Here is an 18,448-nt window from a genome sequence, read left to right as displayed (position 1 = left end):
GGTCATGTGGTTGGCATTCTGTACTACTGTTGTTTGGTTTTTTTGTTTGTTTGTTTTTGAGACAGGGTTTCTTTGTATTATATCCCTGCCTGTCCTGGAACTCGCTCTGTAGACCAGGTTTGCCTCAAACTCACAAAGATCTGTCTTCTCCGCCTCCCAAGTGCTGGGATTAAAGGTGTACCACTGCCACCCAGCACAGATGGATCTTTTTGAGTTTAAGACTACCCTAGTTCCAGGCCAGCTTGAGGTACATAGTGAGTGAGTCTCTTTCTCAAAAATTAATGAATTAATTAATAATAATCAAATGCCTTTGAAAGTCCTATGAACAAAAAGAAGCAGGTATATTCTAGGAAAGAGTAGTGAGTGGGTTCTTTGGACCTTTGGGCTGGGCGGGCCTCTGTGAGGCACAGGGAAGTGAGCAGGCGGAGAAGGAGAAAAGAGCAAAGCCATCTGATGTGTGATCTAGGACCTGAAAGAGGATGGGTGCGAGGTGGGGGTGGGATGTTAGTGAGTAAAGGGGAAGTTGGAACAGTGGAGGGGACACAAATTTACCACTGTAGTAGTTACTTGTTCTCATTGCTGTGATGCACCCTTGACAGAAACAACTTAAGGAAGATTTGCTGTACTGGGGGGGGGGGTTGTTTTTTCAAGACAGGGTTTTCTGTGTGTATCTCTGGCTGTCCTGGAACTTGATTTGTAGGCCAGGCTGACCTTGAACTCCCAGAGATCCACCTGCCTCTGCCTCCCAAGTGCTGGGATTAAAGGTGTGCGCCACCACTGCCTGGCTGCACTCCCCTTTTTAAAGATTTTAGTCCATCATAGCAGGGGAAGCATAGAGTTTGTGGTGGCCCAAGTGTGTGGTGAAACCACCTGGTATCTTGAACCAGAACGTGTATAACCCTCAGAGGCCCGTCTCTAATGATCCTCCCCTACCTGACAGGTACCACCTCTCCCAAACTCCATAAACGTGCCCCAAACAGTTCTGCCAGGTATTCAGACACATGAGTCTAGGGGCCCAGGGGGAGGGGAGCATTTCACAAACCATAGGCATCATTTCAAAGGCAAGGCACAAGGAACGTCTGGTGTAATGTGACATCAGTGTAGTGTACTACCACTAAGTGTGCGTTGCACAGTGTTCAAAGAGAGTCACATGGCTTACTTCTTTCCCCAAATCAACCCTAGAATGGAGCTGTTGTTATTCCCATGTCCACACATGAGAAAACCGAAACATGGAGATGCTTAGAAATTGGCCAAGGCACGTTTGATGTTTGGATGCAGTCTTTAGCACAGCATAAAACTGCTGGGGAAAGCCTGTGATCAGGAGTGGGTCTCTGCGAAAACCAGGACCCTCACCCTAATTGGTTGTATAATATCGGGAGACATCTCTGATGAGCCAGGCTTGGTTTGGGGAGGGCTAACTTGGGACCTGAGCACAGACAAGACAGTGGTCACCAGGAGGCAGGGTTGGCTGACTCAGTTCAACCATGGTGCTGTGGCCTTAAAAGTAACAGTTGTAACTTATGTGGGTTAGGAAGCACATTTGCATGCATATATGTATATATTTTTGAGACAGGGTCTCTCTTTGTAGCCCTGGTTGTCTTGGAACTCACTCTGTAGACCAAGCTGGCCTCAAACCCATAGAGATCCACCTGCTTCTGCCTCCCAAGTGCTAAGGTCAAAGATCTTTTTGATTTTTCGAGACAGGGTTTCTCTGTGTAGCTTTGGAGCCTGTCCTGGAACTCACTCTGTAGACCAGGCTGGCCTCGAACTCCCAGAGATCTGCCTGCCTCTGCCTCTGCCTCTGCCTCTGCCTCTGCCTCTGCCTCTGCCTCTGCCTCTGCCTCTGCCTCTGCCTCTGCCTCTGCCTCTGCCTCTGCCTCTGCCTCTGCCTCTGCCTCTGCCTCTGCCTCTGCCTCTCGAGTGCTGGGACTAAAGGTGTGCCTGGTCAAAGTTCATTTTTTAAAAAATAAATCTCGCTTGACTCCTAAGTTTTAATGAAGCAGATATGGCAGGGATTATTACGGCACTCATCAGAAATGATCACCAGGCTGAGAGCAGTGCCTAAGGCACAACGAGGCAGTGAGGAGATTCGCACTGCAAACAAGCTCTCCTGCCTCCTCAGCTCGTCCACTGGTTCTAACTGTGGTTTCCTTCACATGGTCAGGAGAAAGAGCGCTCCCTGCTTCAGCAGGAGCTGGAGAAGACCCTGGAGACCCTAGAAAGGGAGCGAACGGAGCTGGAAACGAGGCTGAGAGAGCAACAGACAGAAACTGAAGCTATCCGTACACAGAGGGAAGAGGAACGAACCCACGCTGACAGCGCCCTATACCAAGTAAGCCGATTGGAGTAGCAGACCCTTGTGATCTTTGACTCCCCCGCCTTACCACTTCCCATCCCTAACAGAGGGCCTCAAGTGGGGCTTCCAGAGGAGTGTAGCTACCACATTGCTGCTTGCGAGTGGGCTAATATGCAGTTAGTTGTAGCAGCCAGTATGTCATGCTTCCTGAGAGAGGGCCAACATTTACCACATCCTGTCAGCTTGCAAACCAGTGGCAATCTTTGCACTTCCTGGTTCTAAGTTAATGGTCTTAGACTCTCCTTTGCCCTCAGCCCTCATCCTATTTGTTGGAAGAACTTGGAGCAAATGTTATGGCCTCCCGGGTCAGCATGATAACCCAGAGACGTGAAGCCCTTGCCCTTCCTGCCTTTCCACAGATGCAACTAGAAACAGAGAAGGAGAGAGTGTCCCTCCTGGAAACACTGCTGCAGACCCAGAAGGAGTTGGCAGATGCTACGCAGCAGTTGGAAAGGCTGAGGAAGGACATGAAGATTCAGAAGTTACAGGAACAGGTATGGAGGGTGCTCCTGGGTCTGGTCCTCCTGCCACATGTCAGAATTATAGGTGAGGACCACAATACCCAGTTTTATATATTGTAAAGGTTTGAACCTCAAGGCTTGATGAATGATGGAAGGAGACAGTTCTTAATTATTTTATGTATTTATTCTGTGTTATATGTACATGCATGTGCACATGCCTATGGAATTCATCTCGTGGGAGTTGGTTCTTTTCTTCCACTGTATAGCACCCTGGAATTGACCTCAGGTTATCGCACTTGACAGCAAGCACCCACTGAGGGTAGTTTTTGAAGGACACATTCTACATAGGATTTCACTGTTAGAGGGCCCTATAACAGACAGAATGAGGCTTGGGAAATTCAAGGAAAAGAAGAGGTGCATGACTGTAATGTGATAAACTTGGGGGTGGTACAGGAGAGAGGGGAAAGGATGAAGGGCAGTACAGGAGAGAATGGAAAGGATGGAGGATGGTACAGGAGAGAATGGAAAGGATGGAGGATGGTACAGGAGAGAAGGGAGAGGATGCAGGGTGATACAGGAGAGAGGGGAGAGGATGAAGGGTGGTACAGGAGAGAATGGAAAGGATGGAGGATGGTACAGGAGAGAAGGGAGAGGATGCAGGGTGATACAGGAGAGAGGGGAAAAGATGAAGGGTGGTACAGGAGAGAATGGAAAGGATGGAGGATGGTACAGGAGAGAAGGGAGTGAATGGAGGATGATACAGGAGAGAGGGGAGAGGATGGAGGGTGGTACAGGAGAGAATGGAAAGGATGGATGGAAAGGATGGAGGATGGTACAGGAGAGAAGGGAGAGGATGGAGCATGGTACAGGAGAGGGGAGAGGATGAAAGGAGACCTAAATTTTTAGGTATAATAGGAGATTGGGTTTTGTTTTTAGGCCAGTAGAAAACTGGTGAATAGTATTTTAAAAGTAGGAGAACACATGATTTTTTTTTAAAAGATTTATTTATTTTTATGTTATGTATATGAGTGCTACATGTATGTACGTATACCATGTGCATGCCTGGTACCTGCAGAGGCCAGACTAGGATGTTAGATCTTCTGGAACTGGAGTTACAAATGTGAGGATTCTGGGAATTGAACCTGGGTATTCTGCAAGAGCAAAGTGCTCTTAACCACTGACCATTTCTCCGGCCCCCGTGATATATCATTTTATGTATTTAAATATTTATTCTTTTATTATCTTTTTGTGGTTCTGGAGATCAAACCTGGAACCTTGTAACATGGTAGGCATATGTTCAGCTACTAAGTTATAATGCTAGCCTAGAATATCTTATTGAGGCAGGGTCTCTATTATGTAGCTCCCACCTGCCTTTGCCTCCCTAGCACTGGCATTAAAGGCATGTGCCACCATGCCTGGCCAGGATATCTTTTAATACAGTACTTGACAAAGTAGAAATATGAGCATGTGTGTATGCAATCAAGTGGAAGTAGGGGTATGTTCAGGAGGTTGTTAGGGGGTCTGGGTTAGGGTCAGTCACAAACTCTTGGGCCTGCCCAAAAGGTTGGCTGAGCCCGTGCAGTCCTGTGGAAGGAGGAATAGGGTATAAGAATAGAGGTGGAAACGGTATGCATTGTTAATTCCTTGCCAACTCAGTGGAAACAAACAGCTTTATTCAGCACAGGTTTCAGGAGCTTTTCTGCACTCACTGGTCCTTTCTCCTGTAGGAGACCACTGGCATGCTACAGACCCAGCTTCGAGGAGCACAGCAGGAGCTGAAGGAGGCAACCCAGCAGCACAGGGAGGAGCATGCTGCCTTCCAGAAGGACAGGGCAGACCTGCAGAAGCAGGTCCGTCTTTTCTACCTGCCCCACAGCCCTTCCCAGCACAGCCAACCCTTCCCCACTCCCTTTTGCAGACCAGGGTCCCAGGTCCTGCTGCTTGAGCTCGGGAGGACAGGGACGGGCTATAGAAATAAGTGCAGAGTTGTTGAAGGGTGTTCAGAGCTGAGCGTGTGCCTCAACGAATTCTGGGATTGTATAATTAGCTCTCATTATCCAGATTCTACCAACAGCCACTGAAAATACTGGGAAGAGGTGGTACTGTGATTGTACAGACCTTTTCTTATTCTCTAAATAACAACCATTTACTTAGTGTTTACATTGTATTGGGTACTGTTTACATTGTATTCAATATGAGAAGTCATATGGAGATAACTTAAAATGTATAGGAGAGTGTGAATAGGTTATGGTCAAATACTATATAATTTAATCCCAGCACTTAAGAGGTTGAGGCAGACCAGATGGTGGCGGTGCACGCCTTTAGTTCCAGCATTCGGGCAGAAGGCAGAGGCAGGTGGATCTCTGTGCGTTCCAGGCCAGCCTGGTCTACAGACCAAGTTCTAGGATAGGTTGCAAAGCTACACAGAGAAACCCTGTCTCGGAGGGGGAAAAAAAGAGGTTTCATTTGAAGTCAATCCTAGCTGTATAATGGGATTCTGTCTCAAAACAAGAATAGGCTAGTAAGATGGCTCACTTGATAAAGTACTGCCGCATGTGCGTAAAGGTCTGAGTTCAGATTCCCAGCCCCCACATGGAAAGCTGGGTGTGGTAGCATGTGCTGATAGTACTAGGGCTGGAGAGGCAGAGACAGGAGGGTCCTGGAGCTCACCTGTCAGCTAGTCTTGCTGAAAGTAAACATCAGGTTTAGGAAGATAGATCCTGCCATTAAAAAAAAAAAAAAAAAAAAAAAAAAGGTGGAGAATGATAGAGGAAACACACATTAACCTCTGATCCACACACACACACACACACACACACACACACACACACACACACACAGAAACATACACTATATATACAGAACAAAGAGACCACTATGCGATTTATATACACTTCTGCAAACTTGTATATCCAGTGGAGATGTTACAGGATACTGGGACTACTGTTATCTTTGTCTGGAGTGACTAAGTAGGCAAGCCAGTATTAGTTGTCTTTCCTGACCTCACCTAAATCTTATGTCTATATGTACCACATGGCTTTTCCTTCTCATAGTCTGATACCAGAGTTTTTATTTTAAAAAATGACGTGTGTGCACATGTATGGTCACTATGGTCGTGCTCATCACTTTACCATTTGGTATATTGTATTCAACCAAGAATTTTTTTTTTTCCCTTCAAGACAGGTTTTCTCTGTGTAGCTTTGTAGATCAGGCTGGCCTCAAACTCACAGAGATTCTCCTGCCTCTGCCTCCCAAATGCTGGGGTTAAAGGTGTACACCACCACCTCCCGGCTTCTCAACCAAGATTTTTATTTGTGGCTGCATTTATGTAGCATTTATACAACTATAGAGACAAACCGGCTGAAGAGTTTGGTAGAAGGGAATGATTAAGAATGGGGTATGAAGCCCGGGATTGGTGGTGCACACATTTGATCCCAGCACTCAGAAGGCAAAGGCAGGCAGATCTCTTGGTTTGAGGACAGCCTGGTCTACAGAACAATTTCCATAACACGCAGACTATACAGAGAAACCCTGTCTTGAAAGAAAGGGAGGGAGGGAGGGAGGGAGGAAGAGAGGAAGGGAGGAAGGGAGGAAGAGAATGGTATGTGTGCGTACATGTGCATTTAGATCAGAAAAACTACAAATTGTCTACTGACCTCCACAAACATGTCATGGTATATGATTGAGTATGCACATACACAAGTAAATGTAAGAAAGAAAACAGAATAGTGTAGGGACTAGTGAGATCTCCAGAACTGTGGAGATGGGCTACTAACACTTATGGCTTACAGGAGCCTAGACACCTAGACTACTTCCCACTTGGCCTCTGGGCTTTGCCATCTCAGCCTCATGCTCTTTATCTTCCAGGTAGAGGACTTGAAGTCTCAGCTGGTAACCCAGGATGACTCCCACAGGCTGGTGAAACAAGAGATTGAAGAGAAAGTGAAAGAGGCTCAGGAATGTAGCAGGATTCAGAAGGAACTCGAGAAAGAGAAAGCCAGGTAAGTTAGACAGCCAGAGCGGTGGTTTCCCTCTGTGTCTAGTCACAGTGGCAAGGTTACCTCACCATGTCTCACTCTGGGTACACATGTAGCCCTCTGGAGTGGGCATGGTCTCAGCTTCAAATCTTATAGTTAATAAATATTTAGAGAAGACCACTTATGCACAATGTGGTCCCTACCTCAATAGAATTTATATTCTGTGGGGAAATTTTTTTCAAGACAGTTTCTCTGTAGCTTTGGAGTCTGTCCTGGAACTTACTCTGTAGACCAGGCTGGCCTCCAACTAAGAGATCTGCCTGCCTCTACCTCTCAGGTTCTGGGATCAAAGGTGTGTGCCCAGTGGAAATTTTTAATCAATTTTTTTAAATAAATGGTTACAGATTATTACATCCGGTGTGGAGGAAAGAGACAAGATGCTATGAGAGAGAGGGATATAAAGAAAATCTCTCCCAGGAAGTTGCATTTAAACTGAATGCTAAGCCGGACATAGTGGTGCACACCTTTAATCCCAGCACTCAGGAAGCAGAAGCAGGCAGATCTCTGAGGCTGGCCAGGTCTACAAAGTGAGTTCCAGGACAGCCCAGCTGCACAGAGAAACCCAGTCTTAAAAACAACAACAACAACAAAAAGATCAAATAAAAATAAACTGAATACTTGGGCTGTCAAGATGATTTAACTGGTAAAGACGCTTGCTGCCAAGCCTGCGCTACCTGAGTTCAATCTTCAGAAGCCACACAATGGAAGGAGAGACCCCACACCCGAAGGTTGTCCTTTGACCTCCACATCCCCCCACTACACACACAGTAAATAACAGAGTGCTCAAAGAGCAAATGGAGCCACCCTTGTAAGAGAAGAAGCCCTGAGGCAAATGAGAGCTTTCAGGGTTTGTTGATGCCAGAGTGTAGTACAGCTAGCTAGTGTTTGCTAAAGCCCCTAGCAAGGAGCATATAGGTTACATTCAGCAGGAAATTGTAAGGATTTCAAGTAAGGGAATCAGCATAATCAGATTTCTGGTGTGTTAGAAGGGATAGCGATGGCCTGAAACATTCAGTGACGTGAGCCCATTCAGAATGGGGGACAGCATGTGCTTGTTCTGGGGACCTGAGAAGGAGTGGATCTTTTTGATAGTGACAACTGAGTCCTAAAGACAAGTCAGGAGGCTGGTACAGGTGTCAAATGAGAGTTATCAAAACTGCGTGTGCCATGGTAAGTAGTAGGGAAGGGAAGAAGAGAGGAACTTAAGATACATTATAGCTTAAGACAATGATATTGGATGTGGGTAGGATGAAAGGGAACTGAAATGTTTGTGGCTTCCATGCTGTGATGCTGTAGAGGGAAGAGCCATTCACAAAGTCAGGGGACAGTAAGAGATGACTGGGTGGAGAGTTGGGGGCACAGAGGGATGGGAAGCTTGGATATAATGAATTTTCAATATGTCCCTATATGTGTGGGATTTATCAGAGAAGAATACATTTGAGCTGAAATGAGTGCTCATGTAGGAAGTTCCTAGAGGCCTTAGGTGTTTAGTAAAACAGTAGTTCTCACTGACTCTGTTCACCATTTCAGTTTCTGTCAGGTGAAGTACGCTCTCATCCCAAGAAAATGACCTCTCTCTCCAACCTCTATTTTCAGCCTGGCACTGTCACTGGTGGAAAAAGAAGGAAGACTACTCATTTTACAAGAAGCTGACTCTGTTCGACAGCAGGAGCTGAATTCCCTGCGCCAGGACATACAGGAGGCCCAGGAGGGACAGAGAGAGCTCAGTGTACAGGTACCCACTATGCCTGAGCCCTGCTTTCTGGAGAGGATGCTCTTAGAGGGGCTGGGTGAAATATTTTTGTTTTTCCTAAGAACAAGACAGGCTGGGACCTCAGCATCCCTGCAGTAGGGGAAAAGCAGGGTTGGGCACTAAGGGTTTAGGAACCTGACTCAGAGACGAGCTCTGTCCCATATAGGGAGCCTGACATCCTGAACAGAGTGTTCAAAGTGTGCCCATGTGGGCCTGATTCATGCATAATTAATTACTTGCAAATGTGCTTTATCTGGGTGGCAAAATGCATCAGGGGAAACTTGGACAGTATCAACAAATGCCCCACCCAGATCAGGTAAACACCAGCAAGAGACCATCCATACTCCATTTGCTCACTGACCTGGACCTGAGCCTGGAGGAGAGAGAGAGTTGTGAAGGAGGGAGAAAGGGCTCAGACCTGCCTACTTGTCTTCATGACCAGCTCCATGTCAAGGTTTCAGAGCAGAGTTCTAATCGCAGCAGGGGCTGGCATGTATATCTGTCTGCCTGGGCCCTGGTGTCTGGTGTTGGTCACCCCCCAGTTGTCAGAACTACTCACCTCAGGGCCCTTCCTACCTGCTGCAGAGCTGAGCCCACCAGGCTCGTCCCCATCTGGGGTCCTGATGGAGCTTGCTCAGCGAGTCTTCTTCCTCCTGGCAGGTGGAACTGCTGAGGCAGGAGATGAAGGAGAAGGAGGCTGACTTTGTAGCCCGGGAAGCACAGCTGCTGCAGGAGCTGGAGGCCTCACAAGTCACAGAGCAGCAGCTGCAAGCTTCTTTGTGGGCCCAGGAGGCCAAGGCAGCCCAACTGCAGTTGCAGCTGCACAGCACCGAGAGCCAGCTGGACGTACTGGCTGCAAAACAGCAGCCGGAGAACCAGGCCCAGGCCCAGCTGGCTAGCCTTCACTCTGTTCTGCAGCAGGCCCTGGGGTCTGCATGTGAAAGCCGGCCTGAGCTGAGGGGTGGGGGCGACTCTGCTTCTTCCCTGTGGGGCCCTGAGCCAGGTGAGGAAGCCAGATGGGAGCTGAGTCCTGTGGGCCAAAGCCTGGGAGAAGGGAAGGGAGTGGAGTTCCTGTTGTAAAATAGCATCCACGTTAAGGCCACGGATGCTACAGCTGATGCCCAGTCTGGTAGCAGGCAACTCACCTACCAGTCTGAACTTGATTTTCGTTGGTTATAAAATGGAGGTGTTAAAAGTCCTATCTTAGAATTTGTCTAAGAATATAAACATTAGAGCTAGGCTGGATGTAGGGTGCCTGCTGTGACTCTAGCACTAAGTTCCACCAGCTTGAGCTTCAGAGTCAGTTGCTTGGGAAAGGAGATTTAAGAGTGCAGAGTCGTCCACAAGTGCATAGTAAATTCCAGGCCAGCCTGGACTACAAAGTGAGTTCCAAGACAGTCATGGCTGTTACTCAGAGAAACCCTGTCTGGAAAAAGAGAAAAAGATAAAAAATTTTACAGCTTGCACTTTTGAGCATAGCAGCCAACAGCCAGCATTTTCTAATGCAGCAGTTCTCAACCTGTGGGTCAAGATCCCTTTGGGGACTGAATGACCCTTTCACAGGGGTCACATACCAGATATCCTGCATATCAAGATATTTGCATCACAGTTTATAACAGTAGCTAAATTACAGTTATGAAGCAGCAGTGAAATAATTGTATAGTTGGGAGTCACCACAGCATGAGGAACTGTATTACAGGGTCGCAGCATTAGGAAGGGTGAGAACCACTGCTCTAATAGAGAGTATAGGAACGAACCTTCTAGAAGGGATTCTTTGGAGAGAGGGGAGCCGGTGGGAGGGCCAAGGCCCTGTCTGGGGAGGGCCAAGGCCCTGTCTGGGGAGGGATGGCTGCTGCCTATTGTGAGCCAGGTGAGAAGAGTTTTCCTTTTTTCCTCAGATCAGAATGGAGCTAGGAGACCCTTTAAGAGAGGGGCCCTCCTGACCTCCCTGTCAGCTGAGGCTGTAGCGTTGGCTCTCCAGAAGCTTCATCAAGACCTGTGGAAGGCTCAGCAGGCCCGGGTATGTCCTCTGCCCTCCTCCTCCCTTTACTGGAGTTCCTCTGAGACCCTCCAACAGACTTGTAAATGGAGGAAGATGGGTCAAAGGTTACTCATCCTGAGCTCTGTCCCTGTCTTCCCACCCGTATCAGCTACTGCTCTGCAAACGGAACTGAGCACTTGGATTCCCTGGGCCTTGCTTTCCCTTGAAAAGTAGGGTAGATAATGCTTCCCCTTCTCCTGCCACTCCTGTGACCACACTCCACCCCGCTCCAGCTGGGAGTGGGAGACCTGAAGGATCCCTGAGAACTGTAAACCCTTCAACACACGTGGGTTCTGTCTCGTATCAGTTTTTCTCATCCAAGAATTTCTTCCTGGTACCAAATCCTCTAAGAAAAGGCGGGGACACATTGACATTTGAGGTCACTGTTTATGAGAATATTCTAGGCTTAAGACTGAACCGACTCCATCTCCCTGTACACCTGTTAGTCAGTCCTGAGAGCTGCTGTGTACCAGCCTCTCAGAGCTGGTGATACAGAAACATAAAGACTCAGCCTGCCTTCAAGAAGCCTCCATGGTGGGGCTGACAGAAGGACTGACCCAGACAGACATAGCTAGGCCTGCTGGGCCTGGGAGGGGCTGTCAGGGAAGAGGTGACTGTTCTGAATGGGAGGGAAGGAGTGTGGCCTGGAATAAGACACTGAGCAGTTATTTCAATAGAAATAATCCAGGTGTACATGCCTGTGGTCCCAGCACTCAGGAATCTGAGGCAGGAGGATGGAGAACTTGAAACTAGCCTGAGTTATATATTAAGACCTTATCTTCCCTTTCCCCCCCCAAAAAAAAAAAAAACATAAAAATACCAGCAGATACCAGTTGTGGAACCTCGAATGTCTGTAATTCCAGCACTTGGGAGGTAGAGGAAGGACGATGATCAGGAGCTCAAGACAAGCCTAGATTTTGTAGCCTAGATTAAGATCAGCCCCAGCTATATGAGACTGCCTGAAATAACAACAACCATCATAGGTTCAAGGGGTGCTCCTCAGGTTCGCCCTCCCTCCTGGGAACTAAATACTTAAGTGTTTAAAGCAGTGATTCTCAACCTGTGGGTTGCAACCCCTTTGGGTGTTGAGCGACCCTTTCATAGGGGCCCCATACCAGATGTCCTGCATATCAGGTTTTTACATTACAATTCATAACAGTAGCAAAATTACAATAGCAACAAAAATAATTTTATGGTCGGGGTCACCACACCACGAGGAACTGCACTTAAGGGTCACAGCATTATGAAGGTTGAGGACTCCTTTAGAGAGTGGGGTCATGATGACAGAGACTGCAGAGTGTGGATAGAGTCTGAGCTCCCGTGCGTGAGCTCAGCCCCACCCTTCCTCTCCCAGGATGAGCTGAGGGACCAGATCCAGAAGCTGACACAGCACCTGACGGATACAGAGGCCCAGAAGAGCCAGGTGCACTCGGAGCTTCAGGACCTGCAGAGACAGCTCTTGCAGAGCCGGGAAGGTGAGATGCTCGGGACCTGGCAGAAAGGAGGCAAGAATAGGTGGTGGCAGGAACCGGGAGACTAGCTAAGGCACCTGGGAGCCTTGTTCCCCTGAGCTTTGCTTTTATGGGCCATCCTGGAAGGAGGAGCTAGAAGGAACAGACTTGGACGCTGCTGCCTGGGCTGCTGTTAGTCTCTGCAGGGAGTTGTTTTCATTCTCTCATTTTAAAAATTGCACTTACTTTGTGTGTGTGGGGGGGGAGTGTCACGGCACACATGGAGATCAGAAGCAATTTGTGGAAATCAATTCTTCTACACACAGGTTCCCCCAGGGATCCAACTCAAGTAGTCAGGTGTGGCAGTGAGAACTTTTCCCTTCTGAGCCAGATCACCAGCCCATGCAGGGAGGAAAAAAAAAAAAAATTCAAGCACAAAGTCCTGGTGACCCTGGGCCAGAACTATCACAACATAAAACTATTTCTTTCATCGTTTATCTTATTTTATCATTTCCCACTGTCACCTCAAAATTAGCCTTTGAGGACAAAAGGATTATAAACACCCCCTGAGAAAGGCCTGGAGGGGACTTGGGAAGAACACACTGCCATGTCCCTCTGCCAAGGGCTTGGAGGGTGGGGACCACTTAGAATGGAAAGGAGCCTCAAGACTGTTCCCTTCTGAAGTTCTATTGCAGAAGGAAAGAGGTGAGCCTTTTAGGCATTTGAGGGTTCCCTGAGGTCCATACACACAGCTGGCTCTGGGTCATCTTCAGACTCGAGGGCCTCTAGGAACCACCTACAAACTCAGAATTGGGGCTGGCAGGGGCCGCTGCTGTCAGCTGGCTCTCATGTCTGGAGAGCTGATCTGAGGACCCTGGGTGAGGGTGAGGAAGTGTAGGGTGATTAGCAGGCTGCTGTGCCAGGGCTCACAGCAGCAGACACGAGTACCAGGCTGGGAGCAGCTGCTGGCGGAGAAGTGATGGCACCGGACACGGTGTCATTTTCTCCTGCTTGCTATTGTTCCCCTGTGATTGTGAACCCTGTCCTCCGTCTGCCTCTACACCCTGTTATCCCACCTGCAACCATGCACCTGACTCCAACATCTGTTCTTTTCAAAGAGAAATCCAAGTGGGAAGGGAAACAGAGCTCCCTGGAGTCTGAGCTGAGGGACTTGCATGAGGCTGTGGCGTCCTTACATAGTCGCCTACGGCAGGCAGAGCTGCAGAAAATGGAAGCTCAGGTAAAGTGCTGGTCTGGGGAATAGTGCCTCAGGAGTTGCATTTAGTGTTCAAGCCCCTAACCCTTATCTTAACCCTAAACCTAATCCTAACCCTGACTCTTTCCCTAAACCCTGACCCTTTTCCTAACCCTAAACTCTAACCTGTGTTCTGCCTCTCAGAACCTTGGCCTGTGCTCATATGCCTGGCTTCCTTCAGCAAGTCTCAAAGTTCCCTTATCTTCCCACCTTCCCATTCTTAAGGTCATAGTGAACCTTTAATTACTTTTTCTGAATTAAGATTACACTATTATTCCCTGATCTGTGAGATCAACAGGGTCTAGAATGCTTCATTGCACTAGGCTCTCTCCCCTGGACACAGGAGCTCTGGAAGGTGGTAGGGACATTCTCATATAGGGTCAGCTTGAGTGGAATGCATCACTTCTTCAGTCCTCGTTAAGGGCCGGTCACTGATGTTGCCACAAAATAAGAGGTCAGTGTTAGAGTGATAGTATCAAGAAAATAATCTTGGCCAGGCAGTGGTGGCCCACACCTTTAATCCCAGCAGGCAGGCCCATCTCTGAGTTCAAGGCCAGCCTGGTCTACAGAGTTCCAGGATGGCCAAAGCTACACTGAAAAACCCTGACTTGAAAGATCAAAATAAAAAGGGAATGATCTTGTCTTAAAGTCTTTTGCCTCTTATTTCCAGAATGAGCGAGAGTTGCTCCAGGCATCCAAGGAGAAGCTGACAGCCCAGGTTGAACATCTGCAAGCTTGCGTTGCAGAAGCCCGGGCTCAGGCAAGTGCGGCTGGTGTCCTGGAAGAAGACCTGCGAACAGCTCGCTCCGCACTGAAACTGAAACACGAGGAGGTAGAGAGCGAGCGGGAGAGAGCCCAGGCTTTGCAAGAGCAGGGTGAGCTAAAGGTGGCCCAGGGGAAAGCTTTGCAGGAGAATCTAGCCCTGCTGGCTCAGACCTTGTCCAACAGAGAACAGGAGGTGGAGACATTGCAGGCTGAGATCCAGGAACTGGAGAAGCAGCGGGAAATGCAGAAGGCAGCTCTGGAGCTGCTCTCCCTGGACCTGAAGCAGAGGAGCCAGGAGGTAGACCTGCAGCAAGAACAGATCCAGGAGCTGGAGAAGTGCAGGTCCGTCTTAGAGCACCTGCCCATGGCTGTCCAGGAGCGGGAGCAGCAGCTGAGTGCGCAGAGGGACCAGATCCGAGAACTGGAGAAAGATCGGGAGACCCAGAGGAGTGTCTTGGAACATCAGCTCCTGGAACTGGAGAAGAAGGCTCAAGTGATTGAGTCCCAGAGGGGGCAGATTCAGGATTTGAAAAAGCAGCTGATGACACTGGAATGCCTGGCCCTGGAACTGGAGGAAAGCCATCACAAAGTGGAGGGCCAGCAACAGGTGATTGCGGAGCTGGAGAGCCAGAGGGAAATGCAGAGGGTGGCTCTAACCCACCTCACATTGGACCTGGAAGAAAGGAGCCAGGACCTGCAGGCCCAAAGCAGCCAGCTCCATGAGCTGGAAAGCCACGGCACCCATCTGGCAAGAGAGCTGCAGGAGAGAGACCAGGAGGTGAAGGCTCAGCGTCAGCAGATCGAGGAGCTACAGAAGCAGAAAGAGCAGCTGGCTCAGGACCTGGAGAGGAAAGGCCAGGAGCTGATGCTGCAGAAGGAGAGGATTCAGGTTCTGGAAGACCAGAGGACGTTGCAGACCAAGATCTTAGAGGAGGACCTGGAACAGATCAAGCATTCCTTGAGAGAACGTGGCCAGGAGTTGGCCTCTCAGCGGCAGCCGATGCAAGAGCGGGCAGAGGATGGGAAGAGCCCTAGTAAAGTCCAGCGTGGGAGCCTGGAACACCTGAAACTGATCCTGCGTGATAAGGAGAAGGAGGTAGAGTGCCAGCATCAGCGCATCCAGGAACTTGAGGAGCACTCGGGCCAGCTGGAACAGCAGCTCCAAGGCCTGCACAGGAAGATGGGTGAGACTAACCTGCTCCTGACCCACCGAGAGCAGGAGATAGCATCCCTGCAGCGCCATCTCCAGGAAGCCAAGGAACAAGGGGGGCTGAAAGAGCAGGCACTTCAGGGTCAGCTGGAGGAGGCCCAGAGAACGGCGACCCAGAGGGGCCGAGAACTGGAGGCCCTTCAGCAAGAACAGCAGCAGATCCGGGCCCAGGAGGAAAGCATGAAGCAAAAGACAAGTGCTCTGCAGGCCGCTCTTGAGCAGGCCCAAGTGACCCTGAAGGAGCGGCAGGGGGAGCTGGAAGAGCACAGGGAGCAGGTGCAGAGGCTCCAGGAAGAGCTGGCTGTGGAGGGACGACAGGTGCGGGCCCTGGAGGAGGTGTTGGGAGACCTCAGGGCTGAGTCTCGGGAACACGAGAAGGCTGTGCTGGCCCTTCAACAGCGGTGTGCTGAACAGGCACAGGAGCATGAGGCAGAAGCCAGGACCCTGCAGGACAGCTGGCTGCAGGCCCAGGCCACGCTGACAGAAAAAGAGCAAGAGCTAGCAGCCCTGCGAGCAGAAAGTCAGTATTCCCGCCATCAGGAGGAGGCTGCTTGGGGCCAGGCGGAGGCTCTGCAGGAGGCCCTCAGCAAAGCCCAGGCTGCCCTGCAGGACAAAGAGCAGAGTCTCCTTGAGCAGGCTGAATTGAGCTGCACTCTGGAGGCCAGCACTACCACCTTGCAAGCTACCCTGGACAACTGCCAGGCACGTGCCAGGCAGCTAGAAGAGGCCCTGAAGATACGAGAAGGTGAGATCCAGGCCCAGGCTCTCCAGCACCAGGAGGTTATGCAGCAGCTCCAGCAGGCCCTTTCCCGGAAGGAACAAAAGTTGAGGCAGCAGGAGGAGCAGGGGCAGCTGCTGGAAAAGGCTCTGGCCCAGAGGAGTCAAGAAAATAGGACCCAAGAGAAGCAAAGTCTGGAGCCAGAGAGAGCAGAGGGGATGGGGGCCCTTGAGGAGAGCCTAAGGGAGCTACAGCTGACTCTAGCCCAAAAGGAAGAAGAGATTTTGATGCTGAGGGAGGCCCAGCAAAAGCAGAATCTAGAGGCCTCTTCCCCAAGACACAGGGCCTTCCCAGCAGAGAAGCCAGCTCCACAATTGTCCCAGGAGTTGGAACGTCTACAGAATGCCCTGAGGCAGACAGAAGCCAGGGAGATCGAGTGGAGGGAAAAGGCTCAGGACTTGGCACTGTCCCTGGCCCAGAGCAAGGCCAGCATCACCAGTCTGCAGGAGATCACCATGTTCCTACAAGCCTCTGTCCTAGAGCGGGAATCGGAACAACAAAGGCTACAGGTGAGTCACTACAAAGGGCAAGGGACAGAGTCCTTTAGCTGAGCTCAAGGGCTGCCTGCCTGTGGTACCTCAGGGAGTGAGAAAGTGGCCGTGGTGAGCCCCTCCATACCTCAGAGCTGTCAGAACACATGAGCAACCATAAACAGTGATAAAAGAAGCTCAGTGTGCTCCGAGCACACAGCGACACCCATGCTTCCCAAGGATGGTACCAAATGGCTTCCTGGTAAAAGTGGTGTTTAAGGTTAGGCTGGAAGGGCCTGGAAGGGAACTAAACAGGCACAGTGCAGGTGCGGCTTTCTTAGGGAAAGACAGAGGAAACACAAGAAAGGAACGCACGGGTGACCTGTGAAAGAGGGTCAAGTCACATGGGACAGAGGGTGTTGGCAAGAGACAAGAGGCCAGCAGAAGCTATGGCATCCAGAGCTTCTAAGGACTGGGTCACTAGTGGGAAGTGAGTAGAAGGTTTGGGACAGTTTCAGAATAACTGCTCAGGGCGCATGTGGAGCAACAGCAGACTCGGGAAGACAAAGGGGACTACAGAAGTCCAGGGAGGGGTGGAGACTTAGGCTGGCAGATGTGAGTAAGGGGGGACAAAGGCAGCACCAGGAATCTGTCCATGAGATGAAGAAAGCAGGGTGAGGAGGTGAACTTGATTGGAAGCACAACCTGGGGGACACACAAGGGGCCGTGCCAGCAGGCAGCTCAGTGAAGGGCTGTAGGTGAAGGAGTGTAGAGGGCAGGCGGTGGTAGGAAAGATGTGCAGCTTGAAAGAAAGTAGTTGATTATAGATGGTGGCTCTCAACCTGTGGGGCAAATGACCCTTTCACAGGAGTTGCCTAAGACCATCAGAAATATCAGATACTACGATTCATAACAGTAGCAAAACTACAGTTAGGAAGTAGCAACAAAAATGAATTTGTGGTTGGGGATCAGCACAACATAAGGAACTGTATTAACGGTTGTAGCATTAGGAAGGTTGAGAACCACTGAGTATAGGACCTTAGGGTGTAAATTTAATTGGAGGTCAAGCTCCATGCCTGAGCTGTCTTCATACCCCAACACTGAGCCCAAGACCCACATCTCAAGACTGGCGATACAGTGAGCTGTGGGAGAACTGGTTTCCCTGTCTACACAGACATGGTTTTTTTCTCCAAGACACACTTAACCACTTCTCCAAGGAAACTGGTTCTGTATTTTGACCTTTTGAAATCCAGAGCAGAAAACCGGTTCGCTCACCTCAGACACACAACTCCTAGGACCGCCTCACTTTCTGGGAACTCATAAAGCTCTGCCCCAGTAAAAGGGTGGTAATTACACTGACAAATTTTGGGGTTGGGTTCCTGGATTTGAAAGAGGTTCTGTAATTTACTGGCTATTGACTATTTTCACTTTTCAAGACTGCATTACTTCTTTTTTCCTTTCTCGTGTGTGTGTGTGTGTGTGTGTGTGTGTGTGTGTGTGTGTGTGTGTGTGTGTGTGTGTGTGTGTTTCAAGACGTTTCTCTGTGTAGCTCTGACTGTCCTGGAACTTGCTCTGTAGACCAGGCTGGCTGGCCTGCCTCTGCCTCCTGAGTGCTGGGATTACGGGTGCATCACACCTGGCATCAAGCCTGCATTTCCAATGGATACATGGGGAATAATGGTTTCAGTGAGACTGTGTGTGGCAAGCGCTTTTTAACATTTACCTATTTGAGGCACATGCAAAAAGGTCAGGCGATGGCTTGCAAGATTTGGATCTCTCCTTTTACTATGTGGGTCCCCAGGATTGAGTGACAAGCATCTTACTGGCCACGGAACTCATCCTCTTTCTGGGCCCATCCCGCAGCCTAGCAA

At 49.6% G+C, this 18,448-nt stretch overlaps 1 protein-coding gene across 1 annotated transcript in view; it reads left to right on the top strand.

Moving 5' to 3' along the window:
• Cep250 (centrosomal protein 250) overlaps positions 1-18,448 on the top strand; it is a 42,134-nt gene that overhangs the window by 18,533 nt on the left and 5,153 nt on the right. Inside the window, exons 18-27 of the mRNA XM_051188296.1 lie at positions 2,165-2,332; positions 2,716-2,850; positions 4,545-4,667; positions 6,685-6,818; positions 8,451-8,589; positions 9,268-9,610; positions 10,506-10,627; positions 12,003-12,123; positions 13,218-13,339; positions 14,025-16,616. Coding sequence (XP_051044253.1) covers positions 2,165-2,332; positions 2,716-2,850; positions 4,545-4,667; positions 6,685-6,818; positions 8,451-8,589; positions 9,268-9,610; positions 10,506-10,627; positions 12,003-12,123; positions 13,218-13,339; positions 14,025-16,616 — 3,999 coding nt within the window. The remainder of the gene's footprint in view (positions 1-2,164; positions 2,333-2,715; positions 2,851-4,544; positions 4,668-6,684; positions 6,819-8,450; positions 8,590-9,267; positions 9,611-10,505; positions 10,628-12,002; positions 12,124-13,217; positions 13,340-14,024; positions 16,617-18,448) is intronic.

This window comes from Phodopus roborovskii, unplaced genomic scaffold, assembly GCF_943737965.1.
Source record: "Phodopus roborovskii unplaced genomic scaffold, PHOROB, whole genome shotgun sequence".
Classification (NCBI taxonomy): domain Eukaryota; kingdom Metazoa; phylum Chordata; class Mammalia; order Rodentia; family Cricetidae; genus Phodopus; species Phodopus roborovskii.
This window is presented reverse-complemented; position numbering and strand designations above follow the sequence as displayed.